This window comes from Mya arenaria, chromosome 15 (assembly GCF_026914265.1).
Source record: "Mya arenaria isolate MELC-2E11 chromosome 15, ASM2691426v1".
NCBI lineage: Eukaryota > Metazoa > Mollusca > Bivalvia > Myida > Myidae > Mya > Mya arenaria.
Genome location: NC_069136.1, coordinates 49,842,230 through 49,860,997, shown reverse-complemented (window position 1 = coordinate 49,860,997; position 18,768 = coordinate 49,842,230). Strand labels below are relative to the sequence as shown.

Below are 18,768 nucleotides of genomic sequence, written 5' to 3'. Positions count from 1 at the left end.
TTCCACTGGAGTGGAGTGAACAGGAGCATTGTGTCACGATTCATCCATTCATAAGGAATAGTTTAAAAGTGAAAAAAATGAATATTCTCTAATCATAGATCCTTGAAGGTCAAATAAACACATTTCATTGATAAGTTCACAAAATAAATTTATTGTTTGAAACCCCATGAAACTTTTATATCTAGTTATATTTACAAAATATGTATCAAATATCTAGTTAAATCTGACTTATAGTTATACCATTTTATAACACCGTATGTAACTTGACCAAAAAAAAATATTTATACGTATTCATACGTATTGATCTTGGCCAATTCAAATAAGTTACCAAGTATATCAAACGGTGGAAAGGGAATTACATAAACTGCTTGTTTCCCGATCCACAACATTATTTATGCTGATTTATGTTTTTGCATTGTATGAACCATGTTATGATACTGAATAAATATTGTTTAAACTAAACCCATGCTTAGTTTCTATAATACACACACACGCACGCACGCACGCACGCACGCACGCACACACACACACACACACGCACACACACACGCACACACACACGCACACACACACACACACGCACACACACACACATACAAACTTTTCTGATGTTCACAAGTTCCGTAACGGGGAAGAGGGATTTTAAGTGGTGCTGTACCAGTATAGATGGGTTTTTTTTAAATATCTGTGATCATCTTATATAAGAGTAATCTTTTTTCATAATAAAATTAATCTTTTTTTTCCTTGTTGAAGCTAAAGGCTATCGCACTTTTCGGCAATTAAGCGATCATTCGGAACTCCTCGGCCATTTTTTCAAAAACAACCTCGGATGTATATGGACGGTTTACATACTTAAAAAGTGGTACGTTTAAGTCCGCTGCAAATAGATCGCGTAGTAATCTTATTTAGTAGTTAAAATTTATGACTTAACTCTTGGGAATCGTAATTATGTTTGCAATAATTCACTTCACTGGCAATCAATTTAAACTGAGAGCAATGAATACAACTCTTAAACACTACATGTAATTAATGCTTTTATTCAAAAAAAATACGGACTACTTCAACAGATGTACCGGCATACATCCGAGGTTGTTTTTGAAAAAATGGCCGAGGAGCTCCGAATGTTAAGCGATTGGACCCATTCGGAACTCCTCGGCCATTTTTTCAAAAACAACCTCGGATGTATATGGACGGTTTACATACTTAAAAAGTGGTACGTTTAAGTCCGCTGCAAATAGATCGCGTAGTAATCTTATTTAGTAGTTAAAATTTATGACTTAACTCTTGGGAATCGTAATTATGTTTGCAATAATACACTTCACTAGCAATCAATTTAAACTGAGACCAATGAATACAACTCTTAAACACTACATTTAATTAATGCTTTTATTAAAAAAAATACGGGCTACTTCAACAGATGTACCGGCATACATCCGAGGTTGTTTTTGAAAAAATGGCCGAGGAGTTCCGAATGCGATTGGACCAAGTGCTTACCGTTTCCATTCGGGACGTTTTAAACGAACAAAAATACGCGTGTTGACGTCTCTAGTAGAAGCAGGTGCTACGGGTCGTTACCAACAACAACACAATAATTCCAAAACGAAGTTGAATTTTAAGTTTTTAACACCAGAAAGGTTGACACTGCACACATAAACATGGTAAATGTTTTTTATAGTATTATTCATTTGCTGTTTAGTTAGCTCAAACCTGAGCAAACTATTTACAAGATAGCATTTTTTTTTACAAGTTTCATGCAATAGGTCTAAGTTTATGACTTAAAGTTAATGTTTATGACTTTGTAAATAGTTTGTTTCAAAGTTTGGATATTAAAATATGCACACCTATGCTTTTAGGGACAATGTAAACATGTTATTTTGATCATTATTCTTTAAATAAACATACTGATTTAAGAAGAAATTGTGAAAACCAGTGAAAATCAGGAAAATCGCATCATTTTTTAATTAGGCTTTATTCATATGAATGGAACTCGAAAAATAATGAAGATTGATTATTGCAATTGCTTTATTATGGCTTGACCCTGCCGTGACACCATTACAATGTCTTTAAAAGCCAAATAGTAGAAGACTTAAAGAAACAAAGTGAGATACATGAGAGCTGGTGCAAAACCCGAGATCTTTTCTTAGAGACATTTTGGCTCTTTTACATGCTTGATGTAAAGCGACAATACAGGGTGTTCAACATTCTGGGTTTTAACCAGTACTGAGTACACTATATTCCAGAACGCCCTTTAAATGCTAAGTGCTATGCTAGGCGGCTACTGGTACCTTGTTTTAATGTCTTTCAGTTTGACGCGGCAAGGGTTTGAAACCCTGACCTTCTGGACCCTTAGCGAAAGCTCTACCACTGCAATATTACACATGCCATAACTTTGATTTAGTTTTGACATCAAAAGCTGCCATTGGTAGCTGTTCAGGCTGTTGAAAAGCAAATAAAGTGCTTCATCACAGATTTCTAAGCCAGCTAACCTCAAAAACATGATGACGCTATTGTTTAAAATAGCTTTGAAAAAGACCTGATAATGATAGCCCAACATTAACTCAAATTGGAAATTAAGTTTTATCCAGAAAATTTCAGAGCTCTATCTTCATACAGATATGTATGTCAAGATCCTGGAAACCTAGACAGTATAATTACCGCTTGAAATGTATTTCTTAATCAGAAGATTCTGTAACAAATACCTTGGTTTCAATCAAACCTGTACTTGGAATGACCATATACAACATAAAACTATTAGAAATCAAATAGTATGGCCTCTTGGTTTTATGTGCAATCTTTGTTACGCAATTAGAGAAACAAAAAAACAATGCTTACGTAAGAAATGAACAGAACCACCACTCATCATTGATGAATAATTTTCAAACTGGGAATGTATTATTACATGGATTTCAGTTCAACTGTTGGTCAATATCTTCATTGTTGGTGGCTTCTGAATATCGGAGATAAATTAATAAACACATAATATAGCATTTTACCACTAGCATATTATCACATACATAATTTAAATGTACCGCGTACAACAAAGAATTGATAAATGCCAAGATTACAATGAAATCTGCCGTCAATCATAACATAAACAACCTACATGTGTGTAGCTGTTATGCTTATACAAAATATGCTTTGAATGTGCACTAAGAAAAATTTAAGAACCAATGACTTTTTTCTGACTATGTTGATCCTTAACTATACCAAAATTCAGAAAATGACAAATATCCAAACCTATCAAACCTTGCCAAGAAATACTTGTGTATACCAGCCACCACTGCTCTTGTTAAATGGTTACTGTGTGTCACAGACACAGACATTATTTTCCCTGTGTGAGGCTACTTATAACATTCAGATAATATCAATAAAAGTGACAAAGATGATACATCATTTAATCATCCTCGGCACCCAGCATATCATAAGCTATATAATACAGGTTATGATACGCTGGGGTGCCAAGGATGCATTTAATATACATGCATGTAGGTTCTTGCAAGTCTATATATATAAGGCCTAGTTGACATTTCAGCCTGCTGGCCTTGGCTTACAACAAACTTTGTGTCATCTACTGGTACTAGCAAAACCCTTATATTGTATATATATTTGCTGTCTGGAAAAAATATCTTGATTAAAAAGTTATATTGAATGATAAACACTGTTTTCCTTTGTAGGCAGATGAGCGGTACTGTTTCCTTGTTGAGTGGTATGATGGGATGGCCTCCCTGATCCGCAGATATCACTTCATGTTCTACACCAGGGACAACTCAGTTGAGATGGTGAGCATATAGCTTCAACTGCAGTATTGTTAGGGTTATACCAACCTGTGTGCCATTGTTTGTTTTTCCACTTAATTGTTCAATCTGCTTTTCTACAGATTTACTTGGGTAAAAATAGTAAGCTTTTGTTATCATGTTATATACTTTAAAACAATTCGTTCCAATGGAAATGTTACATTTAGTATTATTCAATTTGCAAAATTTTAACTTGATTTCTGACACTCGCTTAGCATTCAACAGAACTTCCTGATCTTACTTTATTTCCTGATATGCTCATTGATAAAATGATCCCATAAGATGTGAACCTTGTTCTTATTTATACATCTACAGATGTGATGTGTTTACTTTTATTATGTTTTCCAAGCCTAATTGGAATTAATTTACATGTAGTTACTCTGTAAGTACATGCCTTGTAGTTTTAGTATATGCATTACTCTAACATTTAAAAGTTAACCTGCTCTGAATTTTTATTTCAGTTTGACATAAAAAATAACAGACTGTTTCTGAAGAGGACAAAATGTGATGGCGTGGGCCTTGGACATCTGTACATAGGGGCCACTCTGGATCTCTTCTCACGTCAGATCAACTTCATTGACTACGGGGATGACTTCACTAAGCAGAGACTCTCACAGCAGAAAGAAAGGTACAGGAGCGTTGGCAAATGATTATTTGAATGATGTTTGTCATGTTGCATGAGTGAACATCTAGCATGCTAGTTTATTATTTCACAAGAACTGTACACTTTCAACCGAAAAAAAGCAACACCTCCCTTTCTCAGTGGTAAAAAAACGATTAAAGTTTAAAACTTATTGCTGTTCATTTTAAGTATTTTACCACTTTATTCTTTTAAAATATCTTGATCGTTCAGTCATCAATATTACTGGTAGACTTTTGGATGAACAAGCCCAAATTCTTATTCTATTGCCTGGAATCAATTTTTTTTTAGCAAGGCCGGAAGACATTTCAGCAGTGCAGTGCTTGCGGACTTGTGTTAATTTCGACCACTGATCCTTCAAAGATTCTCATTACAGAACCTCACTACATGAATGCACTATGTATATAGATTATTTATTTTCATCTCCACCATTCCTTCAACAGGACACTTGGAATTATCAAACCTGATGCCATCAACAAAGTAGGCCAGATTCTTGATGCCGTATTCCAGTCAGGGTTCAAGGTCACGAAGCTGAAGATGTGCCGGCTAACAAGGAACGAGGCTTTCTCCTTCTACCAGGAACATCAGAGCAAAACATTCTTCGAGTGTGTTTATTTTTACATCATTTAATTATATTTTGAAGGTTAAAAGCTGAAATATTGTTGTAGCGTTGGTGTCGTTGGTGCAGTCGGCATCACGCAAAATATTTAACCTTGATCTTAAATGAAAAAAATCATTTAAACTTGCTACATGCGAAAATTGAGTATGTGTAACAAGACCTATAACTATTAATTTAATACTTGTCAAGTTAAATGCCCCTTGATTGAAACACAGAAAACTGTTGGCATCTTGCTGCCCTCACCATACAAGACTTCACGTAAATTTACTCAACTATTTTTATGAGTTTGTTATTTATGTAGTTTTAGTTTTAATACAGGAATGTCATAAACAACTTATGGCCTCAATTGATCTAGTTTTGAATATTATTATTAAAGTAAATCATAAAATTTCTTAAATCAGCATGATAAGAGATTATATGCATGTAAAGATGAAATGTACTGTGTATATACAATAGAAAACATGTAGGTCATTAATCCATGTGAACTACTGGTCAGGGCTAACAAATACCCCAACTCAAAAACATGGTTTTTATGTCCAGTTTGCAAACAATTACAAGTACAAGGATGAATAAAAACACATCAAATATGGGAAATGCATTTTGTATGTGTAATACCTTTTCCAGCACATTAATCAACTTCATGACGAGTGGACCAGTTGTAGCATTTGAGCTGATGGGAACAAATGCCATCAGTCAATGGCGTGAGCTGATTGGGCCAACTGACAGCGCAGAGGCGAGAAAGTCTGCACCAATAAGCCTTAGGGCTCGTTTTGGCAAGGATAACACCCAAAATGCTATTCATGGCTCAGACAGTGTACAATCTGCTGCAAGGGAGGTTGAGTTTTTCTTCCCGTCAACGATGGGACCTCTCCGACAAAACACTGCCAAGTATACAGATTGCACATGCTGTGTCATCAAGCCCCATGCTGTGGCAGCTGGTGAGTTTATTGAAGTTCTGCTTGGTTCACCTTTGTTTACCTGGTTTACAAATTCTTCCTGTATAGTACTTAAGATTTTGCACTGGAATATTTTGTTATTTACATTTCTAATATTTGACTGAGTTTTTGATTGAAAGAATCTCATAAAATCAAGTCTCTACTTGTGTGCATTTGTTTGAAAGAATGTACACCTTTCAATAACATTTTTGGTTTTAAACATAAGGATATTTAATTTACAAGGGTCTTATACCGCTTCAGTTATGCGTTACTTTAAAAACACCTTTCATTACTACATTAATCTGTGTTTAAAATACAGGTAATGCTGGTAAGATAATCAGCGCCATCATGGATGCCGGCTTCGAGGTTTCATGTATGCAGATGTTCCACATGGAAAAAGCCAACACCGAAGAGTTTTACGAGGTGTACAAGGGGGTCGCGCAGGAGTACAATGCCATGGTGATGGAACTTACCTCGGGTCCTTGTATTGCCCTCGAGGTTCGCGCTCAGAACGCACCGATCGCCTTCCGGGAAATGACAGGACCGGCAGACCCTGTATGTATTTGGTGGGACTAAATGTTCACAATATTTTTGGCAGCAATCCATCAGAAATATTTAACTTAAATAAGTGTGAATGATACAGTTAGTGAGCAATACATGTGATGTCATCATCAAAAATGAGTCCTGTTCATTTTTGCGAGTTATCGTGCATTATAAGCTGGTTATAATAGCTTATTATAAAAATATTTGAAAGGTTTGTTTTATTCACATTGTTATAAGTTTTTTTTTTATTTATATTGCTCAATTTAATTTTATTTTGTTTTTGCTGTTAACATGAATACCTCCACTGGACTCATTTTCACAGACAAAGACACATATATAATTATATATGTATGTATTAAGTGTCTGAAATAAAGGATTAACCAGAACAGAAATTCCAATCACATTAGAATCTAATTTGATATTATATATAGAGGTAGATTTCATTGTTTTCTTTAATCTGCATGGGATAGCCGGCCACCTGCCCCACTCTCTTTGAACCTTTACAGTGTTAACAAGCTGAAGAATGCTGTACACTATATTGTTTTTCCTTGTCTCACTCTGTTTTCCCATACCTGTAGGAGATAGCCCGCCACCTGCGCCCCCGCACACTCCGTGCCCTGTATGGTATTGACAAGGTGAAGAATGCTGTACACTATATTATTTTTCCTTGTCTCACTCTGTGTTTTCCCATACCTGTAGGAGATAGCCCGCCACCTGCGCCCCCGCACACTCCGTGCCCTGTATGGTATTGACAAGGTGAAGAATGCCGTACACTGCACAGATCTACCAGAAGATGGTCTGCTTGAGGTGAGTGTCTATACGCTGAATATGTGGTATATTTGATTTGGATTGTATAAGCCATACAATTGATGTTTCTCAATGTAGTATTTTTTAATATACATGTATATTAACGGTTTAGCCCATGTATATTAACGGTTTAGCCCCATTAAAGATACTACTGTCGGTTTAGCCCCATTAAAGATACTACTGTCGGTTTAGCCCCATTAAAGATACAACTGTTTGCATTTGAACTTAACATTTGAAGTTTTTGGAGTATTGAATGATCAGGGTTTTGCTGTGCTAAGAACCACCAAGTGAAGTACGAATACAAGTGCATCATCTATTACCTGTCAATTGACTTCACACATCAAACAAAGTGGTCTGCCACCATCAGTGGTTGAGCGTATTCCTTAACTTATAATGTGGAACTTACTACTAAGACCTAAAGGGACCAGTTATATGTCCACAAAGGATCAATACAAGCATCAGTTTTCCATCAACTGGTCAATTAAATTGAAGGCTTCAAATACGCTTTGAAATACCTACAAATTATGTTTCAAAACACCTTTTGGGCAGTACAAATTTATTGACTTTTTATTGCTAAAGAAATTACGTCGTGCTTTTATAAGATGATTGACAAATACGCTTTGCTAAGTTTATTTGCAAACAGTTGTATATCTAATGAACTCGGTAGTAACTAAGTGATTGATGTATTACTTATGATTTCACTTACAAAATATTTTTAAAGGTCATTTTATGTTGCATCACCGAGAGGTTGTGACTTGAAAATTATTCAAAAACTTTGTTTACTTCTTTGTTTAGGATTCAAGTTAAGGGTAATGAAAACTGATTAAATTCAGTTGGCCGTTCTTTATATATTGTTATGTAAAATCGAACATGATTTCCAAACTAACATTTTTGCAACTGATATTTGAAATGTTGTTTGTGTTTATTTTCAGATTGAATATTTCTTCAAAGTGCTGGATCGATGAACATATTAAGGACTGCAAATCAAAAGATGCAGCTCACATCAGCATTCAACTTTGAACTTCTTTATTTGTTTTTACATGGAAGACAACAACATCAGACTTACAGCTTAAGACAGTGAAAATAGTATTTATTGGTGAATTAACCATTAAGCTGAACTTATGACAATATGTGAAGTAAAAGTGTTTTTGTCTGTGATAGTTAAAAATTCTTATATGTACTAAACCGTGTCTTATCTGTTATGATTATCTTTATTTCCACTGCCTCTCAGTCTCTGCAAGAATGCCTCATTAAAAGTACATTTTAACATTATTTGGAACACAAAAAGTTGAATAGTAAATGTTAAAAAATGTGTAAATTTCTATACATATATATTTGAAAAAAAAGAAAGAAAAAAACCCTACTTAGTAATTTTGGGGATGTTTCCCTAAACAGACTTTTTTGCCTAACTGCTGACCAATATGACTCAGTGAAATACCTACACAGTGGTCCATTACATAAACAACATAAACAAATGCCACTTCTTGTGACAGAACAGACATGGACATCATTAAATTTTACAAGATTTATTACAAAATATATCCAGTTTATAATGACAATATTATGCATGAGAAAATGAGTATATTGGAAAGATACATACATTTCTAAAAATAATACAAAAATGTGAAAGTACATCAATTAAGATGCGGAAAGATGACAATAAAGTGTTATTATTATTATACAAAAAAAAGAATGATGAAAAATATACACACATGTATTATAAACATTTCTCAATATAACTGACAAATAAAAACGAGCTATAAAATAACAAAGCAGCTGTTTCCTACTCTAACATGATCTGATTTCAATTTAATATTTGATCAATCCTTCAACAAATTTCCAATATGTACTTGTCTTGTGACGATGTGAAATATAAATGTAACAACAAAAGCCACTACATTATGCGTTTTTGAGACTTTGTCAAAAAAGTATCTAAAACCTAATTCTAGTGACAATAATTGCAGTTTAAGCAAAATTTCATTGTTTTTGTCCCCCAAAACCAATACCCTTTTATTTTAATGTGCTTGGGAATTGCCATTTAACTGAAAAAAGACCTCTTTAAGTTTCAATTCTTAGAAAGATTAATAAATTTACTCCTTCAAGCACTTGAAAAGTTTGTAATTTGTAAAAGAATGCAACCATTCCATTTATACTTGAAAGCACAATCTTTCACCAAAAGGTAAAGATAAGACTTCATCTGCTTCAGCGACTTTACGATTGCTTCAGCAAAATTTTGTCAACAAGAGCTGTCACAGTATGTGACGAATGCCCCCGAATGTGACAATGACCTACGAACAAGGTCAGTACATGAAAAGTTTATCTTGCCTTTATGTGTCAAATACATATGGCAAGTTATTTTAAATTTCCTCTGAACATAAAAAATACCACCCATACTGGACAACCTACAATGTTATGTCCTTATATTCAGAATTCCCTTGTGAATAAACACTTAGTGTATCTTTCACCTTAGAGGTAGGGACATGGGTCTTGCACGCGACACGTCGTCTTGGTATGTGGAACACATGTGGCAAGTTCTTTTAAAATCTGTCCATACGAGGGAAAGTTACAGCCCGGACACGACAACCTATACTCTATGTCCTTATATGCAGCACTCCATTGTGAATAAACACTATGTGTGACCTTGACCTTTGAGGTAGGGACACGGGTCTTGCACGGGACACGTCGTCTTGGTATGTGGAACACATGTAGCAAGTTATTTTAAAATCTGTCCATACAAGAGAAAGTTACAGCCCGGACACGACAACCTATACTCTATGTCCTTATATGCAGCACTCCATTGTGAATAAACATTTAGTGTGACCTTGACCTTTGAAGTAGGGACATGGGTTTTGCACGCGACACGTCATCTTGGTATATGGAACACATGTGGCAAGTTATTTTAAAATCTGTCCATACAAGGGAAAGTTACAGCCCGGACACGACAACCTATACTCTATGTCCTTATATGCAGCACTCCATTGTAAATAAACACTAAGTGTGACCTTGACCTTTGAGGTAGGGACACGGGTTTTGCACGCGACACGTCGTCTTGGTATGTGGAACACATTTGGCAAGTTATTTTAAAATCTGTCCATACAAGGGAAAGTTACAGCCCGGACACGACAACCTATACTCTATGTCCTTATATGCAGCACTCCATTGTGAATAAACACTAAGTGTGACCTTGACCTTTGAGGTAGGGACACGGGTCTTGCATGCGACACGTCGTCTTGGTATGTGGAACACATGTGGCAAGTTATTTTAAAATCTGTCCATACAAGGGAAAGTAACAGCTCGGACACGACAACCTATACTCTATGCTTATATGCAGCACTCTATGGTGAATAAACACTAAGTGTGATCTTGACCTTTGAGGTAGGGACACGGGTCTTGCACGCGACACATCGTCTTGGTATGTGATACACATGTGCCAAGTTATTTTAAATCTGTCCATACAAGGGAAAGTTACAGCCCGGACACGACAACCTATACTCTATGTCCTTATATGCAGCACTCCATTGTGAATAAACACTAAGTGTGACCTTGACCTTTGAGGTTGGGACACGAGTCTTGCACGCCACACGTCGTCTTAGTATGTGGAACACATGTGGCAAGTTATTTTAAAATCTGTCCATACAAGGGAAAGTTACAGAGCCGGACGGACGGATGGACAGACGGACGGACGGACAGACGGACGGTGCGATTTTAATATGCCCACCTTCGGGGGCATAATAAAAAGAATCTTGCGTATGTAAATGCATTGATTTTGATCAACAGACATAAATGCTGTTTATAATATAGAACATAGTCTCGCTGAGATAACAATGACAAGATTATCACCACTACAGTGCCTTAGTGCCATCACAGCGACCGTATAGAGAATGGATAACCAACAAGTATAAATTTAAAAATGTATAGACATCTAATGCACTAAATACAAGGGACATCAGGACTGGTCGCGCCATCTTCTGTGAATGTCAACCAGTCTGTCTGCGGCTCGTTGGCTTATATTGAGTGCCGCGTGCATCTGTAAAACTCCTGGTTCCTGCATAAGGGACAACCCGCAGATACCGAAGTATGCGTGGAGCGCATCTGAAGGTTACAAATTATTATGAGTTCAAACTTTTATAAAATTCTATTCAGTTTATTTTTAATAAATATCCATTATATATTTAAAGAAGTATGAAACTTCTGTAATACCTTTCAAAGAAAGGCAATCAACGATTGCTTTACAAGTACTTGAAAGAAATGTACAAGTAAGAAATGAGTGGGCAGAAATTTAAATCATTTGCATTTAGTTTTAATTGATCATCGAAAAAAACAAATATTTGTAAGTGTTCAGATGTTATTTTTAACAAAATGGCTGATAAAAGCAACAATGTGCAAGGAAATAAACTATTTTTCATACAACGCTTTATAACTTTAAATCATAGACAAAACATATATGCATATAATAATTAAGAGTTTAATACTGTACATGAATAAAACTACAATTCAGGTACTAGCAAGTATTTTAAAAAAACTGATAGCACTACTTGTGTGGAACCAATTATCGATAGTAAAATTTGAACTGACTCCCAACACTAATATAAAGTAATAAACAACAAAAATACTGTAATAAACAAATATATGCTACTTAAGCTATTTTGACAATCAATGCTACTACTATTGAACATGAGGCCATACCTGGGTTGTGACTTGGCCATTTGGAGAACCCCCCGGTGATATGTTGCTGTGTGTCCATTAGGTATGCTCTGTTACAATCACAGTTCACAAACTTGTAACAATCCAACAGCTGAAATGAGATGAAGGCAATATGAAATATCTGTGCAGCATGTCATGTTCCCTGCCAGTTGCTCAAAGCGCCGAAAAGAGGTCCAAATCTTTTGTTAAAGGCCTTGTTTAACCCTTCTTTAAATGACCTAAAACCGACTCCCACCCGCAGGTATGACACAAGTGTTTATTGGTTCTAATGTTTATTGTTCTCTTGTGTATGTTAGAATTGATCAGATCGCATATCAATAAATTAATATATGACAGTCTAAACATAACCAGTGCAGCATTTTTTCTTTGAAACAGACCTTTAATGGTCAATACTAATTAGCCCCAAAACAATACCTACATGTAAACAGGAAATTTGGCACTCTGCTGTGACACCATAGTAAATAAAAAGGGTTGCATAGCTGGGGAAAAGCAAGCCACACATTCCTTAAACAGGTACTTCTTAAGTAATTTCCTAACTTATGTTAATTATTTAAAACTTTCATAGTCAAATTTAAAAGAAATGTTTTAAGATTTTTTTACATTAAAGTAGTTTTTTTTTTTTAAATAGGTCAATGAAAATAATGAATTTTGGAAATTCTTAAGTTTTTATTTCATATGACTAAAGAGATAGTAAAATTAGGAAAGCGCCATAAGTTAAGAAATGATTTAGAAATAATACCGCCCCTGGTCTTTAAGTCCACAAAAATGTCTTGCTCTTTGACATAGCAAAAAAGCATGGCTTCACTGTGACCTTGACCTTACCTTCACAAAACCTGGTGAATATGTTGGAGTTCAAATAAATTGGTTAAAGACAAAAATAAAATGGTGCAATATGAAAACCTGCATTTATTACCTTGTCCTAAGACCTACAGATTCTGGTTTCATATTCTAGTATTGACTTGCTCGTTATTAAACAAAGGTGCCCTTGAGCAAATGCCAACGCAAGTTTTTGTTTTCAGTTGGAAAAGTGAGCATAACTCAATAAATGCTACTGCCAGATGTATGGGCCTTGCTCTATACATGCATATTGTTGCTTGTAACCTGTGTACCAAGTTTCATTTGAATATCTCAAACAGTTTTTCAGTAATGGTCGAGGTTAAAGTTTTTGCACACCAGCAATGATGATGATATATAAAACAAGAGCTGTCACAGAGACAGCGCACTCGACTATTCTGCCGCTTTTCAGTGTAAGGATTGAAAAGTTTTGGCGAAACATGCATGGATGACTGTTAGATTATATTTCAATGCAATACATGATGTGCCGAGATATTAACATAAATGTGGTTAAATGCAAAATTTTAACCAGAATTTTTAAGTGTAATAATAAAGGGCCATTATTTGCAAAATACAATTATCTAACTTGGTTATTCAATTAGGTTGGGTGGTTGAATACCATTGTATAAAATCTCAATGCAATACATCAAGTAGTTGCTGAGATATTATCCTATGTGTGCTAACATGCAAGACCTTAACCAGAATATCTAAGTCGCATAATAAAGGGGCAAAAATTATATAATATGAATAATAGAGTTATCTTACTTGATTAAGTAAGAAGGTTAAATGGTTGGGAGCCTGTGTGTAAAGTTTCAATGCAATATACGATGCATTCGCTGAGGTATTGACTTAAAAGTGGTTACATGCAAAACCATAACCAGAATTTCTAAGTCTAATAATAAAGGGCAATTATTTTGCATTAAATGCAAACTAGAGTTATCTAACTTGATTAATTTAGTAGGTTTGATGCTTGAGTAACATTGTATCAAGTCTCAATGCAAAACCTCAAGTAGTTGCTGAGATATTAACCTATGTGTGCTTACACGCAAAACCTTAACCAGAATTTCTAAGTCTAATAATAAAGGGCAATTATTTAACTTGGTTAATTAAGTAGGTTGGATGGTTGAGTGCCATTGTATCGGGACTCAATGCAATACCTCAAATAGTTGCTGTGATATTAACCAATGTATTCTTGCACGCAAATCTTTAATCAAAATTTCTAAGTCAAATAATAAAGGCCTATTATTTGCATTAAATGCAAACTATAGTTATCTAACTTGGTTAATAAGGTAGATTGGATGGTTGAGTAACATTGTATCAAGTCTCAATGCAATACCTCAAGAAGTTGCTGAGATATTAACCTATGTGTGCTTGCACGCAAAACCTTAACCAGAATTTCTAAGTCAAATAATAAAGGCCTATTATTTGCATTGAATGCAAACTAGAGTTATCTAACTTGGTTAATAAGGTAGGTTGGATGGTTGAGTACCATTGTATCAAGTCTCAATGCAAAACCTCAAGTAGTTGCTGAGATATTAACCTATGTGTGCTTGCACGCAAAACCTTAACCAGAATTTCTAAGTCAAATAATAAAGATCTATTATTTGCATTGAATGCAAACTAGAGATATCTAACTTGGTTAATTAAGTAGGTTGGATGGTTGAGTACCATTGTATAAAGTCACAATGCAATACCTCAAATAGTTGCCGAGATATTTACCTTTGTGAGCTTGCACGCAAAACCTTAACCAAGGGGTGACGCCGACGCCGACACTGACACCGACGCTTGGGTGAGTAGTATACTCTCCTTATTATTCGAATAGTCGAGCTTAAACAACAGACAAGCCAGAAAAGGTACAAATAGGCTTTTTCATAATCATGCTCTTACCTGCAATGTAGCACCAACCCAGAAAGAATAGCAGGTGTCAACAGGTTTGTTTGGCCGACCCTGAAACCCTGACAGCTGTCTGAATAAACACCATCGTTGAAGATTGTTCATTTGTCCATCTGTAAGGTCATTGTGTAGACGGTCCATCAGTTTCAGGGACGCAACTGCACAAAATGTGGAGCCACCTGTATAAATTATAAGTAATAAAATGTAATAATCTTAAAGACAACTAAAGCTACTGTATAGACAACCCATTGATCTTAGGGACACAACTGCACAAAATGATGAAAAACCTGAGTCATAAAATACCTCTACAGTGTATTTCCTTACATTAGAGAATAACAAGGTAAGATAGAACTAGTTGTCAAGATCTAGCTGTGAGCTTGCTGTCCCATCAATTTTAGTTAAAACATTATATAATTAACAACGATTGTGAAGAAAGTTATGATAACTTATACTATGTCACTCTCGTTGGCACGATGTTGTGCAAGAGTGTGGTTTTGTGTTGCGGGGGAAACCGGAGTACCCTGAGAATACCCATTTGTCCGGCTTGGTGACCACTGACAAAACTCACATGCACCCAAACTATCAAACTGGGGTCGCCTTGGTGAGCTAACCGGTCAGTTTTATTGACAGAACTGCACACAGTATGGACCTACACGCAAGTAAGCAACTGGAGATGGTAGGCCATAAACTTTTTTCAACTGTATTTATCATAAATAATGGATTATAATGCATAATATATATTATAATTTATTGAGAAATATTTTACATTAATCCTCGGAGTAAAGATAACACCCTGTTAATCTCCCATTAAGGCAAGCATGTGTTTACTTTGACCTACTAGGTTGTTTTATAAATAAAAAGCAGATGTCCCCCCCCCCCTGGTTGTATGAGTGCCACAACATTTAACATTGAGAAATAGAAAAAAATATGTATGGTAAAGTATAGAAAGTTTAAAACATAAACAGCAGGATGTTTGGCAAAATATTTTAATCAGCTTGGAATCATATAATAGTGATATGATCTTTGACCTGTTAGTGCTTGAACTTGAACTGAGCTGGTTGTTAGATGTGCTCAATAACGTAAACATCTGTGGCGAGTTATTACAAAATCCTTTTGAAATGTTTTAAGGTGTGATCATTTTTGCATTACTTAACTAAAGCAGACACAGTTTTTTCGCAAAAGAAAGTCAATGATCAATGATAGAATTATTTCCCTGCAATGATTGATGGTAAACATCACCCACCGTGTGCTTCCAAGTCGGGTCCCTGGCCAATGCCTCCTTCATATGACTGAAAACATAAGCATGTACATATTAAGAGAAATGTTCGATTAAAAACTTTGAAACTGACCCGAAAAAAATACATAGATTTTCTCTTTTTTTTTTCGCTGCATGACAAGATTTACCAGTTAAAGATGCTTTTATTACAAAGAAATATTGTTTTTCTCAAACGCAATGAAATTAACAAGATGAATCAAAGGTATACTAACCAGGCTTTTTACGATGTACTGTGATGCTTTATCAGTGTCCATTCCTTGCCAATCATCCAAAATATAACACACACAGGCTGCACAGTACACAAAACGCATGTCATTTTCAGACGGCTCACTCACTGGATGGAAACTAAAGACAGACAGACAATTTGTATGAAAGTTTAAAGAACTACCAAAGCGTACGATACAAGGTACTTATAATTAAACATGTTAACATAGACGGGTGGTTAAGATCTCACATATCAGCAAGAATATCAAGGTCTAGTCATTTAGGTCTAGAAATCTACAGCAATGCTTTCGCATATAGAAATATTCAATTGACAATAAAATGGAATCACAAATAATCGATATTAGCGAAATATTTAACCCTCACTAAATTAAAGCAATCTAGACAACAGTAATGATCCTTCCATCAAGTATCTGCAAGGTCCTAAAGTGTCTTAAAGCTGCATTCTCACAGATTGACAGTTCTGACATTTGTTTTAGTTTTTTACTCGGAATCATTTTTCAATGTTTATATAACAACATGTGATCTGATCTTTTGACAGCAGTCTGGTAGCACTGGTTTTCAGACATTGACGCAAATATTGACTCATTCTAGGACAAAAAAATTTAAAAAAAAGTTGTCAAAATGGTCAATCTGTGAGAGTGCAGCTTTAAGGACAGCAGTTTTGTCCAAACAAGAAAAAATATTCCAAATATCAGAAATGCTGCCATTTAGTGAAATAATAATGAAACTGTTGTAAAAAATTGTTTGGTGGATTAATGCTCTCACCTGCCATCTGGCAACTGGAGCGTCCTTAGTGCTGTTAGAACAGCTTGTCTGTCCACGCGAATTAGGTCGTCTCCAAGTATCAGCAGTGTTGCTAGGGCTGTGTAGGTCATTGCTACGTGACTGCCATCATATGGAATGCTTTTTTCGCTTGCCTGTAAGAAAAGAGATGTCACATAGAGAGCATTGACTATTAGACGTAACAAGTTTTAGTTGAGAAGAGTTTCATATTTAAAGCATATTTATTCTATTCAATATAGCTCTCATTTTAACATTTAAGAAAAACTTCAAAATAGTATTTTTATTTCAATATAATTAAAACAAGTTATTTTTAAAACCTGGTTGCAACCCTATACATGTTCAAATTTGTACATACCTTTTTAGCATCAAAAGGGTTTCCAAGGGTAGCGGATCCTCGAAAACCACAGAGAGTACTGTTTGAACCTAAGAAACAAAATTGTACATTTTAACATTAATATGCATTTTATCCAAAAACTGAATGTTTTGCACAGTCTTTGAACTGAACTATACTGTATAGTCTTGCCACAGTGTCATTATCTTCAGCAGTTTACCTAGCTCAAAATTGTTTTACCATATTTGAAACTAGATTTTATGTATTACTTAATAGAAGACACATCTCAATTGAATCTACACTGGTATTCATTTTGGGATTAATATATAAAACTGTTTAATATAACATGAACAATTATACTTCTTCTTACATTACAGAACTTGCTTTCAGCATAGCAACGTAGCAAAGCTGTTAAAAGTTGATCCGATGTGTGACAGTGATTGGTCATTGGTTTGTTACATGATATGAACCTGGCATTTACATTAATAAATTCAATTGAACAAATTACCCTCTTTGTTAGGTAGAACTTGTAGCGAGTAGATCCACTCTATCATGCTTGATTTCTCTTTCTCGACCACACGTAGAGCATCAAGCATATCCAAACCAGAGAGGGCAAAGAATGCAATTGTCATCCTGAAAATAAGATATTTTTTAATTTCAACTGAATAATAGACTTATCAGAATTTTGTTAAACAAATAGAGCAACAGCTTGAACATGTAGTCCATATAAATAGCCGCTTTAGAGTCTTTGACTATTTTTGTTTTGGTGACTCTATGCGTCCATATCCCATATGATGCGTTTCATAAAACACTTAAGTGTTATAAGAGAAAGATATTCAATGGCTAAAAATAATTTTTAACTTTTGTGTTTTTATTTAACAATGAAGTGTTAAATATTGTGGAGTAACAGGTGAAGAGTATATTTTACATTGGTATGAATCAGTGGACTTGTGGCGTTTAGGGAACAAAATGAATATCCAAATGTTAAAAAACTTCCCTATACGTGTGGCTACCTGAACACACCTGAACGTGATGAATCTTCATCAGACATAATTATGAGACATCAAAGCTCAAAATACAGAGTGCGATCAAACGAGATGGATCGCTAGCTCTTTTATTCGACTTTCGATTCTTTCTTATAAATCACGTTATGTACAATATGTAAATGGATATTTACCAAAAAGCTTTTGTTTTAAATTTTAGGAGAAAAATATCATTTTACGATTTCCCTATGATATATCCTTAAAATTAATTACTAAACCTGCTAGTATCTAAAGATGAATATCTCCCAGGTAAAACCTGTAGACATCTAACGAAGAATTTGACATGTTTGTCTCGAAGAAAATCATCTTTCATGGGCGCTGCCATTTTGAAAGAGAAATGT

At 35.1% G+C, this 18,768-nt stretch overlaps 2 protein-coding genes across 2 annotated transcripts; one reads left to right on the top strand and one right to left on the bottom strand.

The window, feature by feature from the left end:
* Window positions 1-1,522: 1,522 nt before the first annotated feature.
* LOC128220346 (nucleoside diphosphate kinase 7-like) lies at window positions 1,523-8,743 on the top strand. Its single transcript, XM_052928702.1, has 8 exons — window positions 1,523-1,658; window positions 3,675-3,779; window positions 4,256-4,422; window positions 4,878-5,039; window positions 5,678-5,991; window positions 6,308-6,543; window positions 7,231-7,338; window positions 8,271-8,743. Exons 1-8 carry the CDS (start codon window positions 1,656-1,658, stop codon window positions 8,301-8,303), a joined length of 1,128 nt encoding a protein of 375 aa, XP_052784662.1. The 5' UTR covers window positions 1,523-1,655; the 3' UTR covers window positions 8,304-8,743.
* Window positions 8,744-8,884: 141 nt separating this feature from the next.
* LOC128220347 (geranylgeranyl transferase type-1 subunit beta-like) lies at window positions 8,885-18,761 on the bottom strand. Its single transcript, XM_052928703.1, has 9 exons — window positions 18,646-18,761; window positions 17,893-18,017; window positions 17,409-17,476; window positions 17,036-17,187; window positions 16,258-16,390; window positions 16,013-16,058; window positions 14,764-14,948; window positions 12,025-12,133; window positions 8,885-11,430 (listed from the first exon to the last, which is right to left on the bottom strand). The coding sequence occupies exons 1-9, from the start codon at window positions 18,750-18,752 to the stop codon at window positions 11,285-11,287; spliced, it is 1,071 nt and encodes a 356-aa protein (XP_052784663.1). The 5' UTR covers window positions 18,753-18,761; the 3' UTR covers window positions 8,885-11,284.
* Window positions 18,762-18,768: the final 7 nt, after the last annotated feature.